At 44.2% G+C, this 17,818-nt stretch overlaps 1 protein-coding gene across 4 annotated transcripts in view; it reads right to left on the bottom strand.

The window, feature by feature from the left end:
- Positions 1 to 6,765: 6,765 nt before the first annotated feature.
- Positions 6,766 to 17,818, bottom strand: part of SBF2 (SET binding factor 2) — a 471,093-nt gene continuing 460,040 nt past the window's right edge. For all 4 annotated transcript variants that reach the window (XM_053560079.1, XM_053560081.1, XM_053560080.1 and 1 more), the window contains 7 exons: positions 17,674 to 17,801; positions 16,235 to 16,468; positions 15,094 to 15,198; positions 14,042 to 14,235; positions 12,665 to 12,752; positions 9,403 to 9,534; positions 6,766 to 8,474 (listed from right to left, as the gene is read on the bottom strand). In XM_053560079.1, the coding sequence (XP_053416054.1) occupies positions 8,376 to 8,474; positions 9,403 to 9,534; positions 12,665 to 12,752; positions 14,042 to 14,235; positions 15,094 to 15,198; positions 16,235 to 16,468; positions 17,674 to 17,801 (980 nt within the window). In that variant the 3' untranslated portion in view covers positions 6,766 to 8,375. The remainder of the gene's footprint in view (positions 8,475 to 9,402; positions 9,535 to 12,664; positions 12,753 to 14,041; positions 14,236 to 15,093; positions 15,199 to 16,234; positions 16,469 to 17,673; positions 17,802 to 17,818) is intronic.

Genomic DNA, 17,818 nt, shown 5'->3' with positions numbered 1-17,818 from the left:
ACCTGGAAGGTGTGCTAAACACAGGCTACTGGACCCCATCCCCGGAGTTTTTGATTCGGTAGTTCTGTGGTGGGTCCTGAGAGTTTGCATTCCTAATAAGCTTCCAGGTAAGGCTGATGCTCCTGGCCTAGGGGCCATCCTCTGAGATGCTGCCTTGTGGTATGCCCAGGATTGTCCAACACCGAAGAACAACCAGGTGGTACTGCCAGGCTGGAATGGAGGGATCTGAGGACTCTGACTCGGGGATGTCATCCAGCAGGTCACCAGGCATGCTATTACTGGCAATGGATCTAATGTTCACAATAGGCTTAGGGGCCCATGGCTCTTCTCCCAAGAACGTAGCACCCTTAGTTAGAACATCATGGCCCACCATTGTCTAACTCCTGCCCTCCCCAGCTGGGGTTGAATAGAGTTCATAGGTGCGTGTGTTTGGCCATCCAAGGGCACTGGCCTTGGCTCTGGGCATGTAGAGCACACAGAGGCTGTGCTACTCCCTGTGGGCAACAGTGAAAAACTAACGGGGGCTGTGTGTTCCCTCCAGCTTAGCCACTGCTCTGCTCAGAGGCTCTCCTGCTTTCTCAAAAACATTTGTGTGTGTCATCCCTGTTTTTTCAGGTATCAATATCTTGTCTGAACAGGATCCTGCTCCTAAACATTTAAACATGCTTAAGTCTCACTTTCCTTCAAAAACAAAAGTCCCTTTCTTTTGACTCCACGTCCCCTGCAGCTGCTGCCCATCCTCCTCTCATGTGTAGTGAAAGGTCCAGGGCTGCCTGGACCCCTTATCCTTAGTTCCTCACTCCTCACAGCCCTCCCATCCATGATGGCTTGGCTTCTACCCACCATACTCCACTAAAACAGTACCCTCTAAAGTCACTGGTAAACTTCACGACACGAAATCCTCCTCTTGTTTAAGACTTCTGCCTCATGCAACAGTCCTGGTCATTCCCTTGTTCCTGAAACACTCAACTCCAGTCCTTGCACGACACAGCATTCTTCTACACTTGACTCCAGTCCTTGCACGACACACCATTCTTCTACACTTGACTCCAGTCCTTGCACGACACAGCATTCTTCTACATGTCTGTCTCTTTTTCTGTCCCTCTTCTGCCAGGTTCGTCCTTACCTGACTGTTGACACTGAGTGTCATTAAGGTGCAGGCTGGGTCCTCATCTTTGCTTACCCCATCCTTTCTCCCATGGTAGTTTTATTCATGTCATCAGGTTTAATTACTATCTGTATTTTTTTTTTTGAGACAGATTCTCACTCTGTCACTCTGGGTAGAGTACCATAGTCTCGTAGCTCATAGCCACTTCAAACTCTTGGGCTTAAGTAATCATTTTGTCTCAGCCTCCTCAATAGCTGAGACTACAGGCTCCTGCCACAACTCCCAGCTAGTTTTTCTATTTTTAGAAGAGATGGGGACTGACTCTTGCTCAAGCTGGTCTGCAACTCCTGAGCTCAAGTAAGCCACTCGCCTCAGCCTCTCAGAGTGCTAGGATTTACAGTTGTGAGCCATGGAGTCCAGACCTGTCTCTGCTTTTCTGCCTCATGGCTATCCAAATGCTCGGTCTGTTCACTAGGACATCTGAAGGGCACCTCAGACTACTTGTCTAAGGCCAAACTTGGGAACTTTTCCCCTCCCCTTCTCAGCCCCAGAAATCCTTTGGTGTTCACTGTCTCACAAAGGGCACTGCCATCCATGAGCTGTGCAACTCAGAAACTTAGGAGGCCCTTGACACCTCTGTTCCTTAGCCTCATGACCAAACCATCGCCAGTTTCTCTCCATCTCACTTCCTATGTATCTGTCGACTCTATAAAGTTCCCCTCATCTTCACTTCCCCATCCTAGTCCAAACTATCATAATCTCTTCCCTGGACCATCACAGTAGCCTCTGAGGTGGTCTCTTTGCTGCCCCTCTTGCGTCTGTCTAACCCATCCTCCAGGTTGCAGCCACTCTGCATGTGGGTTCTATTTCACAGCTCAGAGACGGGGACACTAATTGCTTGCAGGAGTGGGGCCTGCTCCAGGCCACAGGAGGGTCTGGGCCCCAGGTTCCCTGTTCCACTCTCAGCCTCAGCTCTTTCCAAAGCAGGAAGCAGTCCATATACAGGCTGGGGGCCCCCAGCTAGACACAGCTCAGCAGGGCCTCCTTGGGAATGGGGAAGAGACTCTGAAATTTGCAGTATCAAGTTTCAGAAAACACAGGGTCAGGGTCAGCAGAGCAGCTGGTAGTGGGGAAGGCCAGGCCCAGCTAATTTCCTGTCTGAAGGGCCCAGAGGCCCCAGCCCCTCTCTGGGCTGGCCACAGGGGAGGAGATGCCGGGAATGGCTCACATTCCTCTGGCCAGGCTGCACCGAGCCTCGAGGGACCTGTGGGGAGTGAGGAGGTGGATCTGCTGAGGCTGGAATGGGGGGCTCTCCACAGGGACTAGGCATTATTTAACCCCTAGGCTTAGATGAGGCCAAGGACTGCAGAGAAGACCCCAAAAGACCATCACAGCTGTGGGAGCTATAGGATAAATAAGCCCACCCTTACATTTCACAGATGAGGAAATAGGACTGTAATTGACCATTTGCTCCAGCTGCAGTATCCTGAAATCTATTACTGTTTGTGCTAAGACTGTGCTCCCAGTGATTGAGTGCGGCAGGGATCCTAGGCAGGCCCATTCTTGGAAGATATGGGATTTCCCCTGATGGCTTGACAGCTTCTCGTCTGCCTTGCTGAACTTTACAACTGTAAGGCAGTCAAAGTCTCTTCCACCCAACTTTCCTTCCTCTCCTTTCTCTTTCACAAGAGTCACACCTGCTTGTGGTCTCCTGGCTCTTTCAGCCTCTCCTGATTTCTTTCCATTGGTATCTGCTTTTCAGAGGACTGAGACTCATTTGTTACTCCAAGTAACAGTCTGGACATCACCTCGGAGCTCAGCAGAAATACACAGTGTCAGCTGGGCATATTGGCTCACACTTGTAATCCTGGCATTTTGAGAGTCTGAGGTGCGAGGATTGCTTGAGGCCAAGAGGTCAAGCCCAGCCTAGGCAACATAGTGAGACACCCCCGCCATCTCTACAAAAATAAGACAAATTGGCCAGGTTTGGAGGTACACACCTGTAGTCCCAGCTAATCAGGAGGCTGAGATAGGAAGTGTGCTTCAGCCCAAGAGTTCAAGGTTACAGTGAGCTATGATTGTGCCACTGTATTCTAGCTTGGGTGACAGAGCAAGACCCTGTCTCTTAAAAAAAAGAAAGAAAAGGGCGGCGCCTGTGGCTCAAGGAGTAGGGCGCCAGTCCCATATGCCGGAGGTGGAGGGTTCAAACCCAGCCCCGGCCAAAAAAAAAGAAAGAAAGAAATTATACATATTAAGGTATACAACTTGATGTTTTGACATACATACACATTGTGAAGTGATTACCACAATCAAGGTAACATATCCATCACCTCACCTAGTTGTGTATGGTGACACGCTGCAGTTAGCTAATGAATCCTGCTACTGCACTATAGCCAGGGTGGCAGAGCAAGACCCTGCCTCAAACAACCCCCAGAACATCTTCATTTTAACAAGATATTTCACATGTGCTTTACAATTTGAGTAGACTGATTCAGATGATTAGAGATTTTCAGCAAATCTTCAAACTTGTTTGGAACCGGACCCTTGCCAAAGTAAATTTGGAATCACAAAGTGGTAGATCATCTGGGTCAAAGCCCAAAGTTAAGGGACTGGTTCAAGGTCATAGTGAGTTAGGAGAAAGACAGCACTTGCTTCCAGCTCTTTGAATTGCAGGCTCTGCTATAAATCTAACATTGTCTAGTACGGTAGCAGTGGAGATACTGTTGGTTGTGGTACAGTAAAAAGTACATTTGGTCTTTGTCCTAAGTTTTTGGCACACAGTGGCTAAAACCCTTGGAATTTACTGATAGGAGTGTCTTATGTTATTCATAACACACCCTTTTCAATTACATGAGTTTCTGCTAACAAGGTGATTCAGGGTGGGGCCCCTGAATAGCTTCAGGATAGGACTGGTCACCTGAAAGACCAAATGAATGAATAGGGGGTGGGAACTTTCATCCCACCCTCAACCTCAGGGGAGGGAGGAGGACTGGATATTGGGTTATAAAAACTCTAAAGGGAGATTTGAAGAGCTTCTAGATTGGTGTTGCTATCAGGTGCTGGCCTGGTAGTATGTCCCCCCCACCTTACCCTGTACCGTGCTCTTTCTCCGATTTGGCTGTTCCTGATTTGTATCCCTTATAGTAAACCAGTAAAAGTAATTTACATGTTTTCCTGAGTTCTGTGAGACTTGCCACTAGTGTCTGAAGTGGGGTAATCTTGTGGAACTCAGCCCTGAACCTGTGTGGGTCTCTGCTAACTCCTGGGAGTTATGTGTGTCAGAATTGAACTAAATTTTTGGACATCTATACTTGGTGCTAGAAAACTGGGGAACTGGTATGGAAAAATAACATGTATTTGGTATATCAGAATTGGTGTTTGGGTGGCGCCTGTAGCTCAGTGGGTAGGGCGCTTAATAGGTTTACTTATAATAAAGTTGAACTCCTAAAACTTGTTCATGGAAACATTTTGACTTTTTTTTTTGAGATAAGGGTCTCCTCTGTTGCCCAAGCTGGAGTGCAGTGGTACACTCATAGCTCACTGTAACCTTAAACCTAAACTGAGTCGATCCTCTTTCATCACGTGCCACCACACTGGCTAATTTATCTTATTTTTGGGAGAGACTGGGTCTTGCTATGTTGTGTAGGCCAGTCTCAAATTCCTAGGCTCAAGTGATACTCCCACTTTATCCTCCCAAAGTGCTGGGCCTGAAGGTGTGTGAGCCACTGTGGGCTGCCTTGGATTAATGCTCAACGTCCCTGCATTTAACACACACAATGAAAATCAAAGAATTGCCAATAGCTGATTTCTGGTCCATTCTCACACTTGGAATCACATACCCCTAAGTGCCTTTTGACCCCATGAGGTAAAAAAACTAACCTTTAGAGCCACCACTAACAGCAAGAAGAGAAAAACATCTCCCCCACCCCCCGTTTTAAAGGCAGGAACCAAATCACTGGACAGTCTGTGCCTGCCTTTTTTTGTTTTTGAGAATGAAATGTTTCCCATTGTAGTGGGTTGTCAAGCAAGCTCTTGCATCTCAGTGTCCTAGCAGGATGTCTCCTGGCATAATGTGTTGGGATGGACAGCATGCTGGTCGGTGTCTTCAGAAAGGCTGGACAGCCCTCACTCGCCTTCTGTGAAGCCCTAATAGCTGTGCCGTGCTGCACTCTGGAATTGCAGGTCTGTTTGGAAGTCTTGAGCAATTTCTGGAACCAGACACTGGAAGGGAAGTTTGTGAATCTAAGTTCAATAGATTTCTAGTAATATCTAATTTCATGGAGTGCTGGGGTACCAGGCTAGTAACAAACAGGGTGTCTTCACTTCTCTAGGAGAGGGTGCACTTTGCCAGTGGCTTCCTGACTACTTACCCACTGGCAGATTTGCAGGCAGTTTGCTGAGTATGAGCCATGGTGTAGAATCCTTACTGGACCCCCTTCTTTAATTCAGTTGGAACTCAGTGAGCGAGGGGCAGCATGGGGGTTAGAGTGGCTTAACTTGCTTAATTGAATCTTCTTTAGGAGCCCCTCTAATCAGGACCTCTTTTCTCAGGGACTTCTTATCCCTTAACTCCAGAAAGGTAGTTACAGCAGAGGTTATCAACTGTGGTCAGTCTGTTCCCAGAGTACATTTGTGAGTGTCCAGTGATGTTTGTCACAACTGGAGTCTACACGCTGCTGGCATCTGGTGGGGTGGAGGCTGGGATGCTGCTCACCATCCTGTGTTGCACTAGACCACCCCCAGAACAGATTTCTCCAGTCCCAAGTGTCAAACAGCACACTGAGAAACCCTGAGTTAACAGTGCGAGGATAACGTGCACAAATGCTGGGACAGGGATAAAGGGGTAACAAGACTCAGGAACTGGGGATTATTTTACAAGGGAGATAGACCCAATGCCAAGGAAGAGAGGGAATAAAGATAAATAAAATAAAACATACTAAAACGTTCATCTATTTATTTTTACTTTAAAGATACAGATGTAACATCTGTTTAGTGTAAACTCTATCCCTTCATCAGTGCTGCTTAATTTACTGCTTAATAGCTTTGGTTGCAGTTGCTGAGGACAATTCCTGGTTATCAGATTGGGATAAAAATAAATGAAAAAAATTGTTCAGAAATTCTTTATGGGTTGATGGATTTACCTAATAATTCTTAAAAGAACTTCTGAGGAAAAACACCTAAAAACATTAATTTCCATTGAGAAGCAACCTGCCATGCCATAACAAGTTAGGCTCTACCTCTGGAGTGGAGACAGTAGGGTAGAGGGATTTGGGAGGTGGGATGAAAGGATTGAGGACAATGGGGTGGGGAAATGTGACCTATGCTAATGTGCTCTCCTGTGGCTGCATCTTTCCAGAGCCCAGATATACTGCTGTGGGGGGATGGCAGAGGAGTGAGATCTTGGCCTCAGGTCTCTTACCTAAACTCCACAGAAGTGTGTCCAGAACCCAGAAGCTCATACCAGCACGTCCAGCATCCTCGGGTACTTCTTGAGCAAAGGGCAGTGATGATGTCATAAAACCAAGGCACAAAGTAGGGCATGCTTTGTTTTATTCTTAAATCTGTAGTTCCTTGTATGCATGCTGAATGTTACCCTCCTGAGTGCTCTGGACTGTAGAATGAATTTTATTTCACAGAGAATGAGGGATGCTTTTTCATAAGAAATCAATTTAATTCAAGATGGTTAGTAAATGTAAGGCAATGTCATGCCTTCATGAAAGTTAAAAGAATCCAGTTACAAAAGAAGCACTGTGTACAGTCTGAAATAGCTGAAGGTACAATGGGCTCCATATTTTACAAAGTACAAAAAATTATTTCATATACAAAGAAAAATACAAATAATGTGCAAAACCATTTTCACAGGTGGCAATTTATAAAATGAAAATGATAGAAAAGTCCTTCATTCTTGTTATCCCCCAATTTCTTATATATTAACACAATTCTATTTCCTAGTATGTAATTTTAAATTTGAAAATCTAATTTATTTTTAATCTACAAAGTATTTTTTTATTTTTTAAAAAGGGAGCCGTTTCATTATTGAATATTATAAATGAATCAGTTAATTTTATATTAAATTATAAGCAGGTTATCTAAAACAAGGATATAGAAATCATATATACATATTTTTGAAATATTAGTTTAGTATTTAACATATTAACATTTCAAAACAAATGTAATGATCTAGCTACCTATGACTCCAATTGGTGTCAGTGGCTGTAGCAGGGATGACATTTCTCTTTACAGTAAGCAAACAGCATTCTTTGAATCTTAAGGTGAACAAACACAAGGTTATCAAAAGTAAAGAAAATCTAAAGATAGTTCTCATGTGCAGAAGTGTTGTTTGGGTATCCAGTCATGCCACAGTATGACTGCTACACAGCCCTTGTCACAGGTGTGTGGCCACTAGTAGCTGGGCTCTGTCTTTCCAAAATCTTCACTTCATTAGGAGTTCAGTGCAAGTGTTTTGTGGGTTAGTGCATTCAGCTTTTTGTATATTATTTTAGTGTAAGAAGCTGTTCAGGAACAGAATGCATAGGAACACAGGCCCTGGATCCTCAGAGCACTTCTGGTCTAGAGAAGTCAGTGTTTTGGAAGCAGTATTTTCCTGCATTGGCCTGTTCATTGTTGCATCATTCTCTGGACAATCTTTTTCCATCAGAATAATCCTGTGTGCTCCTTCTTTGCCTGCCACTGAGCAATTATGTCTTTTGCTGTGAACCCCAATGGCAGAGCAGGGACCAATGAAGCACCTTTTGGCAGCACCAGAGAACCGAGCATCTCAAAGGTCAGGCAGTACTAGTAGTACAAAGTGCCTCTCAAGGGAAACCTAATCTGTGTAGAATATGAGATAATCTTGGAGGGTTTTGATTTTTGCCGTTTAAAAGCTCTCCAAGGAAATTATGACACTGATGGAGAAAAAAGATTTAGCTTTCATGAAGAAAGCCCCAAATAGGTTGTAGCTGTCTTGCCTGGGGGCAGGTAACGGTTGGCTCAGGAGGCATCTTCTGATCACTAACCACTAAGACCCTGTTAGAACAGTTTAGTGCAACATATATGGAGTGCCTTGGGCTCTTGACCAGACCTGTGTGACACCCATTCAGGTTAAGTAGACATAGGGATTGCTGCCAGAGGGGATGGGGTAAGACTGGGCGGGAGAACCTCAGGCCCTGGGATGCCTTGTGGTCAAACTCCTTAAAGAGTCATGCTGTTTATTCTGTGTGGCAGCATGAGTTCTTCTACCTCTTCTGTGTTTGTTGACCCACGGGCATCAGGCATCGGAGATACAGTTCTGGATTCTGTCCATCCATTGCTGGGCACTCTGTCCATCTTGGGCACAGAAGTTATACACACGTTTGCTGGTCTTGAGCTACAAAACCAAATCACAGAGAACCAGAGAGGAAACTTAGGGCTGTTTTATGGTTTTGGGTGAGTGACAAATCCATCCCTGTGATCTTTCTTTTTCATACCTCTGTACTTTTTCTCCCTCTACTACTACATATCACTGCCTTTATAGTCAGTTTACTTTTCTAGTCCCCAAGGTTAAGGGGATGTCAACAGAAGGATACTGGCAGAAAAAGGAGACATACTGGGAGAAACTTATTTTGCTCTTGAATAAGGAAGAAGGGTCAGGAATAGCTGGAGCCTCTGGCCTCTCCCATGCACTGCTCCAACACAGTAAAGATTAGGAAGCTCTCGTGCTCTGGTGGGAAGCCTGGGCTTCACCTGCACCATTAAGTTGCCCTTTGTGTCCCCTTTTCTTCACCTGGGGCCACCCATACTAGAGGCCCAGAGTCAGGCCTCATGGCCTGAACAGAGCCTTACTTGACTCCAGGAACCAGGTTAAGTTTCCTTCTATTATATGGCCTGTAAAATACCCCAAAGCCCACTAAGGACTGCTGAAGATGTTAGGGCATAGTTATCATGTGTGACCAAGGGCAGTATTTTGTGGACGGTCAAGCATGAAGACTGCTGGATATAGAGGGAAGCAGCATCTGTTCTTAAAAGTAGGCAGTGACTGAAATAACTTAAACATCTAATAAGGAGTTCATCTGCATCTGAATGTGTTTGGATGCCTTTTGCACAAAGCAGTTTACAGTTTTTCTGAGACATATGGACCGCAAGAGAGGTTAGTGTTGGGGATCAAGGATGTTAAGTTCAAGTTCTGGAGCCATTCCGATAGCCAGGGGTCTGTCACCCCTCTGCAGTCACCGAATGACTGACTCAGGACCCCATAATTCTTGGGGGCAGATGGAATGATACACAGGCAGAGCCAGGAGAAGAGAAGATCAACTTACATCAAAGAAAGCCTTGTCATTCGTGTGCTTTGGGGCTCCCATGCTGGGGCCAGCAGGGATGACCATTTCTACTTCAGCCAGGTCAATGTGGCCTTTACAGTTTGTGTCCTCACCTGAGTCATAGTATCGTAGCTACAACCAAAAGGATACAGAAGAGACGTAAGAGAGACAGAGAAAACTGTACAGCTTTTTAAATTATTTGAATACTTTCCTGTGTCTTATTTATATATCCTAAACTATTAAAGAATTCTACAAAATTAACACTGCTTGTAGAAAGAACTAGGTAGCTGGGAGAGAGGATTTGTAAAAAGATTTATGTACTTTTTGAAATTTGAACAAATAAAAATGTATTACATATTAAAAAATAAAATTAAGTCAACTAACGCCTGTAAAAATTATATTCATAGTATAACACGTAAACAGAGGTTAATATTCTGTAAATGTACAGAATTCTTAGCAATTGATCGAAAAAAGATAAACAGTAGAAAAATGGTCAAAGGATCACAATAGGCAGGTCACAAAAAATGCAAATGACCTATAAACATCTGAAAAGATGATCAACATTTCTGATAAAAGAAAAGCAAGTGAGATCAGTGAAGTTTCACTTTTCACTTACATTGAGAAATATTGAAAATGGTGATGAGCCGGGTGCAGTGGCTCATGCCTATAATCCTAGCACTGTGGGAGGCCAAGGCAAGTGGATCACTTCAGTTCATGAGCTCGAGACCAGCCTGAGCCAGAGTGAGACCCTGTCTCTACTAAAAATGAAAAAAACTGAGGCAAGAGGATTGTTTGAGCCCTAGAGTTTAAGGTTCCTGTTAGTTATGAGGCCACGGCACTTATCAAGGGCAAAAAGTGAGATTCAAATAAAAAAAAAAGTTTGATAATATTCAGGGCACTGTCAGTGGGAGGATAATTTGTTAGAAACTTTTTGGAGGGCACTATCAACCAAAAATTGAAAATATTTATGCCTACTGAAACATCTTTCTCACTTGTAGAATTTTATCCCACAGAAACATTCAAATATGAAGAGGTTTCCTTCAGCAATGTTTTTTTTTTTTTTTTTTGTAGAGACAGTCTTACTTTATGGCCCTCGGTAGAGTGCCGTGGCCTCACACAGCTCACAGCAACCTCCAACTCCTGGGCTTAAGTGATTCTCTTGCCTCAGCCTCCCGAGTAGCTGGGACTACAGGCGCCCGCCACAACGCCTGGCTATTTTTTGGTTGCAGTTTGGCCGGGGCCAGGTTTGAACCCGCCACCCTTGGTATATGGGGCCGGCGCCTTACCGACTGAGCCACAGGCGCTGCCCCTTCAGCAATGTTTTTATCAGCTAAACATTGGAGAAGACAGACATACTTGTTTTTCAATGGAGCACTGGTTAATTAAATGACAATACGTCAATAAAATGGAATACTACATACACAGCTTTTCAAAAAGAGTAAGGAAAAATCCATATAAACTGGAAAAATTATTCAAGATACATTAGCTACAAAAGCAAGTTGCAAAATAAACATGCCAGTGTAAAATTATTTTTGATTGCACAGGGGACTTTAGATCTGTATGAAATGTTTGAATTTGGCATAATAAACGTATTATTTTTGGAATAAGAAGAAAATGAAAAGGCTCGGCACCCGTAGCTCAGTGAATAGGGTGCTGGCCACATACACCAAAGCTGGTGGGTTCGAGCCTGGCCTGGGCCTGCTAAACAACAATGACAACTGCAACCAAAAATAGCCGGGTGTTGTGGCAGGCACCTGTAGTCCCAGCTACTTGGGAGGCTGAGGCAAGAGAATTGCTTAAGCCCAAGAGTTTGAGGTTGCTGTGAGCTGTGACGCCACGGCACTCTACCCAGGGCAACATAGTAAGACTCTGTCTCAAAAAATGAAAAAATACTTTTAAAAATTAAAGAGCCTGCTGGTAAACAAGACTTAGTGGTCCACAGTCTGTGGATTTTACTCTCTAGAGTACATGGCAGGAATGTGTCTCTGATTCTGGTTTCAGGCTTTTCTCCATCTCTACCTAAAGGCTTGGTATATGGAGGACTAAATGGAAAAACTGTACCTTTCATGTTAAAGAAGTCCAAAAAATCAGTAAGAATGCTAGTATAATTTGAGTAATTTTAAATTACAGAAAAATTATGGTATTCTCCTATGTTTATTTTTATTGGTTTTATGGAACTTTTCTACATAGTGTAGGTGCTACGATTTCAGAGACATTGTCATTTTAAAGTGTAGGGCTTTCATTTGTATTTTTGAAAGTAAATTTTCTATATTCCCCCACAAAGACTCTGTGTAATCTTTGGCTCTCAAAGACAGTCTTCATATGGAAGGTGTAATCTAGATGCAGGTCCAACCAGAGCACTGGAGAGTGCTAACAGTTCAGGCCTCTCCCAACGGACTCTATTTTACAGATGAATGCATTGAGAATTAAGGCTGACCTGCCAGTTCCAAGGTGGAGTAAGGCCTGCAGGCAGAATATAGGAGGCCATGCAACTCTCCCTAGTGAAGGGTGCAGAGTTGCTGGAGGTTTGGGTAGGTATCACCCTCCCTTGAGATGACTGGAACAAAGGTTATGATGCTGAGGACTGTGCAAGCTGTTACAGCAATAGCTGGAACCTAACAACGGGCAAGAGATTCCCTGACACAGTTAGCAAGGTCCAGTCTAGTACCCGCCCACTGTGAGTTCATGTTTAGGCGACATCCCCTGCTGCCTCTTTCAGGGCTCCTGCACTCCCCTATTGCTGCCACCTTTGAGAGCTAACAGTGCCTCTAGTGAGCAGCACAGTGGTGGGTGCAGAGGCGGTGTTCAATAAATGTCAAATAAATTAATGCCCTCATCCTCAGTTTTGAATGGAGGCTTTCTGCTGCTAGGATGAAGATAATCTGTATTCTGCGGAGTGCTCACAGGTACAGACTTATATGTGTATGTGGTATGTACATAACAGGCTGGAATCCTCAGGAACTCCCTGACCTAGGTCATATAAGTTGGCAGCAGGAGATATTTGAGCATTAGAAACAAAAAAAGAGTTCTATTGTTCATTATGCTCTAGACTCAGCTATTACAGCCTGTGCGCAAACTTCCCTCAGAAGGCTACTTATCCTTGCTCAGGGACATCTGGGGCCCTGGAGAAGCCCCCAGACTGCATATGAGAAGCACAGGAGAGCAGTCTATACCTGAGGAGTGTACTATGTCTGCTGAGGGCCACAGACTAGCCAGGGACTGCAAGAAATACTAATAATTTCTTTTACTTTAACAGTATTACCTGATGTTTTGTTACATCTAAAACAAACCAACGAGGTTTCCATCCTTTCAGCAAAGCTCCTCTTTTGTAAAGTGTTCCTTCGAAGGACCTAGAAGAGATGACAGGACAATTAATTTTGATTTTTCATTTAAACAAAATGCTGTAACGGGGATGTCTGTTTCTGTGTGTCAAGTCTGTTATTTCTCCCAGATGATCCAAAAATAGAATTCTCCCTGGAATTTTTCTACTAGACTTTTGGGGAAAAACTGCCTCTTTTTGCTGGGATTACTACATTTGTAAGGCTTGAAACTATTAGTAGCCACCTCTGTGCCACGGTGCCACTGATGTGTCAAAGGGAAAAGCAGAGCTGAGAGACAGACACAGCCTAAAGATACTGTATGAGAGGCTCGGCACCTGTAGCACAGTGGTTATGGCGCCAGCCGAACACACTGTGGGTGGCGGGTTCAAACCTGGCCCGGGCCAGCTATATAATGATGACAACTGCAACAAAAAATAGCTGGGTTTTGTAGCGGGTGCCTATAGTCCCAGCTACTTGGGAGGCTGAGGCAAGAGAATTGCTTAAGCCCAGGAGTTTGAGGTTGCTGTGAACTGTGACGCTACGGCACTCTAATGAGGGCGACATAGTGAGACTGTCTCAAAAAAAAAAAAAAAAAAGATACTGCATGAGAAAGCAGCATGCCCTTGGCTGTCCTAGCTGATATAAGTAAACTCCTTTTGCTTTAGCTAGCATAAGGCTGTTTTCTGATGTTTGCCACTGACTAACACGTACTCCCTCAAAAGCTCTGGCAGACAGATGATAACAAGCAGGACTCAACCACAAATAACCACAACCCCTTGGCATTATTATTATTATTATTATTATTAAGACAGAGCCTCACTCTGTTGCTCAGGCTAGAGTGCTGTGTTGTAAGCTTAATTCATAGTAAGATCAAACTCTTGGGCTTAAGTCATCTTCCTGCCTCAACCTCCTAAGTAGCTGAGCCTATAAGCACCTGCCACAATGCTTGGCTAATTTTTCTATTTTTAACAGAGATGGGGTCTCGCTCTTGTTCAGGCTGGTCTTGAACCTCTGACTTCAAGTGATCCTCCTGCCTGGGCTGCCTAGAGTGCTAGGATTTTAGGCATGAGCTGCAGAGCCACATGCCTGGCCGCTCTTGGCATTATTTTTAAGGTTATTTTGGTTTTTCTTCTTCAAAGAACCATATGAAGAATTAAACAAAGAATGAAGGAAAAGACATTTCAAGTTTGCTATTGCATGAGACAACCCGTAGCACAGTGGTTATGGTCCAGCCGCACACACATTGAGGGGCCAGTGGTTTTAGCCTCAGGCAGTGTAGGGAGAATCTTCAGAACATCTAGCAGGGCTCAGCAGGTCACCTGTTTTCATCATTCTTAGATGTGTACTGGCTATACAGTGTGGCTGCTCTTCGGTCCACTCCATTGGACGGAGAGATGCTGGCATTCTGCTCCTCCCCGATGCTGCTGTCTGGGAGATGCAGCACAGACCTCTTCTGATAGGAAGGTATGTTGGTAGACATTATTCTTGGGGAACTCGATGGATGTCTTTGGGACTGAAAAAAACAGAACAGGAGCTAGGAAAGCTTTACAGACACTTTATGCCACTGAAGCAATAATTTCATGTATTAAAATTTATCTCAAGTGAAATAAATTGCTGGATTAATGAGCAAAAAACATATAAGATCTGAATCCAGTTCATGGACTCATCTTAGAAAAAGTGCAACATACTTCATTGCTGAGTATCAACAAACGTATGTGGTATGTTTGCACATATTATGTGCTTGGTAAATGTTTCTTAAATCAGGAATAAGAAATGGGGTGTAAGAAGCAGAAAACAGGGCGGTGCCTGTGGCTCAAGGAGTAGGGCGCCGGTCCCATATGCCAGAGGTGGCGGGTTCAAACCTAGCCCCGGCCAAAATCCAAAAAAAAAAAAAAGAAGCAGAAAACAGAATATTTGGTTCTAAAATATTTTTATGATAATTGCTAGTTAAACAGAAAAGGGATTGTGAACGACTCAAAGTAGCATATTTTGTTGCTTTGAAATATTTTTAATTTCTCTCTTTGCTGATTTCTCTGGGGCAAACTTGGTCTTAGCTTTCCCCTCCTCCCTCATATGGTAAGAGATCAGCGGAAACCACAGAGGCACCGAGATAGAAAAGAACCTAGTAATTTCTCCTGGATACAGGGCGCTGAAACATAAGTATTAGGTCACTGTGGTTGAAGTGAGACACTCAGAAAGTATTCAGTCACTTGGAACTTTCTGCCCTGGACCCCCAAGGCATGACTTGTGCTTTTTCACCATTCCCACTGGCCAGAAACCCAGCTGGGTCCTGTTACCAATGGCTATGGGCCCCACCTGACTTAGCACCAAAAAGCTCAGAAGTAGCTTGCAAGGGTTATTGCCAACTCACGCGGTCTATTCTCGGTTCTTCTTTAAGGTCCACTGTTACCCTTTCCCACAGCTGCTGCCACTTCTCAGGGGTTTGGTTCAATTTATGTTCTAATTTTTCAATTTCCTGCAAAGAAATGGAATGCTCCAACAGATCAGTATTTCACAGAAATCAGGGCATGGCCCAGAGCCACACTGCTTCTGTATTGGGTCCAGATGAATATCATGGTTAGAGGATGGCTGAGGAGGGTGGGTGGACATGAGCTTCAGAGGTCTCCTCAGCCAGGAATATGGTAGGAGTTCTAGATGGTGTGTTGCACTGTGGCGAAGATGGTTTATCAGGACCTATACCTAGGCTTTTCTGCACAGGATAGCTTATACAATGAGACATGAAACATGTATCCCAAATGCCTTCACCTGTGTGTGGCCATGGGCACTTGATGACCAAGGCAAAAGGTCAAGCACTGGGCGAGCTCTATTAGACGAGCTAGATCAGAAGTCTGTCCTTGACAAGGGATCCATTTTCCATATGGAAAAAGTGAACCAAGAAATGCCCAAGGAAATGGATATCCCTTTTGACAAAGAAACGAGAGATTAGAACAGCTGCTTCTGGGAAAGTATACTCTGCCTGGTCAGAAGACCAGAGGGAGAAGACTCTTCAGGAACTTCCTGACCCATATCAGGGCTCAAAACCATTCTACGGGGTGGCTATTGCCAGGATGGTTTTGCTCCAGAATATTCCTTGCATAAATGTGGTTGGCAATACTACCATCTGGCCATCAACTACCCATACTTCTGACCAGAGGAAGTAAAGCACCCACAAAAGCCATTGCCTAAGCTTGACTCAGGCTGCCTGGGCACCTCACACAGCTGGGAAGCTGCCAGAAGGACTAAATTGCTCCACTTGCTTGATGGCTTCCTTGTAATGTTGGAAACCATTTTTATTGAAACTCCTTTTCAGTAGTTAAGCTTTGTCCCCCACTAATGTGGGGGAGCAAATCTGGTTTCTTCATACTCTGGGAGTACCTCTAATGGTAGCCCAGAGCAAGAAGAACCACGTGCAGCAATTTGTAACCCAATCTTGTCTTAGCCTGGTTTCTTGGCCTCATGTGCCTCTGGGCCCGTGGTGCCCTTGCATATGTGCCTGTCCATGGTTGACTTACACTGAAAAGGCTGGTGAGAGCATCAGGCTGAGTACAGCTGACGTCATCATAGCATGGCCACACTGTTCTCCGCTGGCTCCGAGGCCCAGCTTCTCCAGCCAGGTCAGAGTCTTCAGAGGGGAGGTGCCTGGGGGTCAGCATCATCCAGTCATAGGAAGGCCCCATGGACAGGGTCTCCTCTGTGTAATAATCCCACTTTCTGAGGCTGGAGACATTTACATTGGGCTTCAAGGCCTGTTTAAAGAAAAGTGAAATAGAGTTTCATCTTGACTTCAAGTACCCCAAAATTACTGACAGGCCAACCCCTAACATTTGTAGGATACAGGGCAGTGATTTTCAACCAGTATGCAGTGGCACACTGGTGTGCCATGAAAAATTTTAAAGACCATTAATTCAATAAATTTCAAAAGAAGCTCAAAGCACAGTAAGTACATTCTTTTTTTACTTTTTTTTTTTTGATCAGCATAATTTAAGCATGCCACAGAAATTTAACTATAGGTTTAAGTGTGCCATGAGATAAAAAAGGTTGAAAAACACTGGTCTAGGGCAAGAGTATGAATGGAGGTTCAAATACCATATGCCTAAGTATTTAAAGTTATACATCAAGATAAACTATTCAATAAAACATGTTCCAATCCTCCTACTTTGAGAAATATAACTTCCCAGTGACCTGGAAGGCCAGGTTCAAATAAAGAATTATTAGATTTCTCAGAATTTTATACTAGGAAGTGGTATAAGGCACTAGGGGAGCTGGCCCCAGCTCTGATTCCTTGGCCTTACCCCTTATCCTCCCACCTCAGCTCTATCTTATATTCTAAGGGTCTTGTATGAATGTCTGTGTATACCCCAGCCCACAAAGCCAAACTCCGTCCACTCCCTGCCAAATAGCTACTTCTTGCCACCCTTTGGGCCTGACGATATATTCACTGATTTGACAGACTGAGGAAGAAGCAGCTTGAATTTGGGCAAGGAATGTTGAAGGAGGGACATCTAAGCCGCGCTCTGGGTACTTCCACATTCCCTGCCCATGTACCTTTAGCTTCTTGTACTCCTGAGGAGAACAGAGCTTGGAAGAAAGCCAAACTAGGGTCCTGTGCCTGGGGTCCAGGGCAGGAGCCTCTTTAAGGTATTTTTGATTCTTCTGCTTAGACCCCTTGTTGGGCTTTAAAATTCTGTGAGTTCTTTCTTCCTGGGAAAAGCTGCCTTGCTCTTTGATTCTCTTGAAGTTATCCCTTCAAGGTTTTGGGGGCCAGGTCCTAATTTTTGTGGCAAGAATTTAGTGAATAATCTCTGTTTTTATCACAACCCAATTCCACAGTGTTTCAAACTTTTAGTATGAAACATAGTGAAATGTTTTGAACAGCTTAATATACTAAAACTAAGGAAAATTTTAACACAAAATATTCAGAAAATGAAACAGGAATTATTTCTTACTCTACCTCTATTTCCACTGGTGAATATAAATAGTTAAAGAAAATGGGACTCCTCCTGTGCATTTTATCAATGCACTCCCAAATACAAATTCCTTTCTTGGCATGCTTGTCTCCTTTGTCATCAAATAAAGTTCCTGTAAATCCAAAAACA

The sequence above is a fragment of the Nycticebus coucang genome, chromosome 14 (genome assembly GCF_027406575.1).
Source record: "Nycticebus coucang isolate mNycCou1 chromosome 14, mNycCou1.pri, whole genome shotgun sequence".
Taxonomy (NCBI): Eukaryota; Metazoa; Chordata; class Mammalia; order Primates; family Lorisidae; genus Nycticebus; species Nycticebus coucang.
The sequence above is the reverse complement of the archived record's forward strand: the minus strand, read 5'-3'. Positions and strand labels throughout refer to the sequence as shown.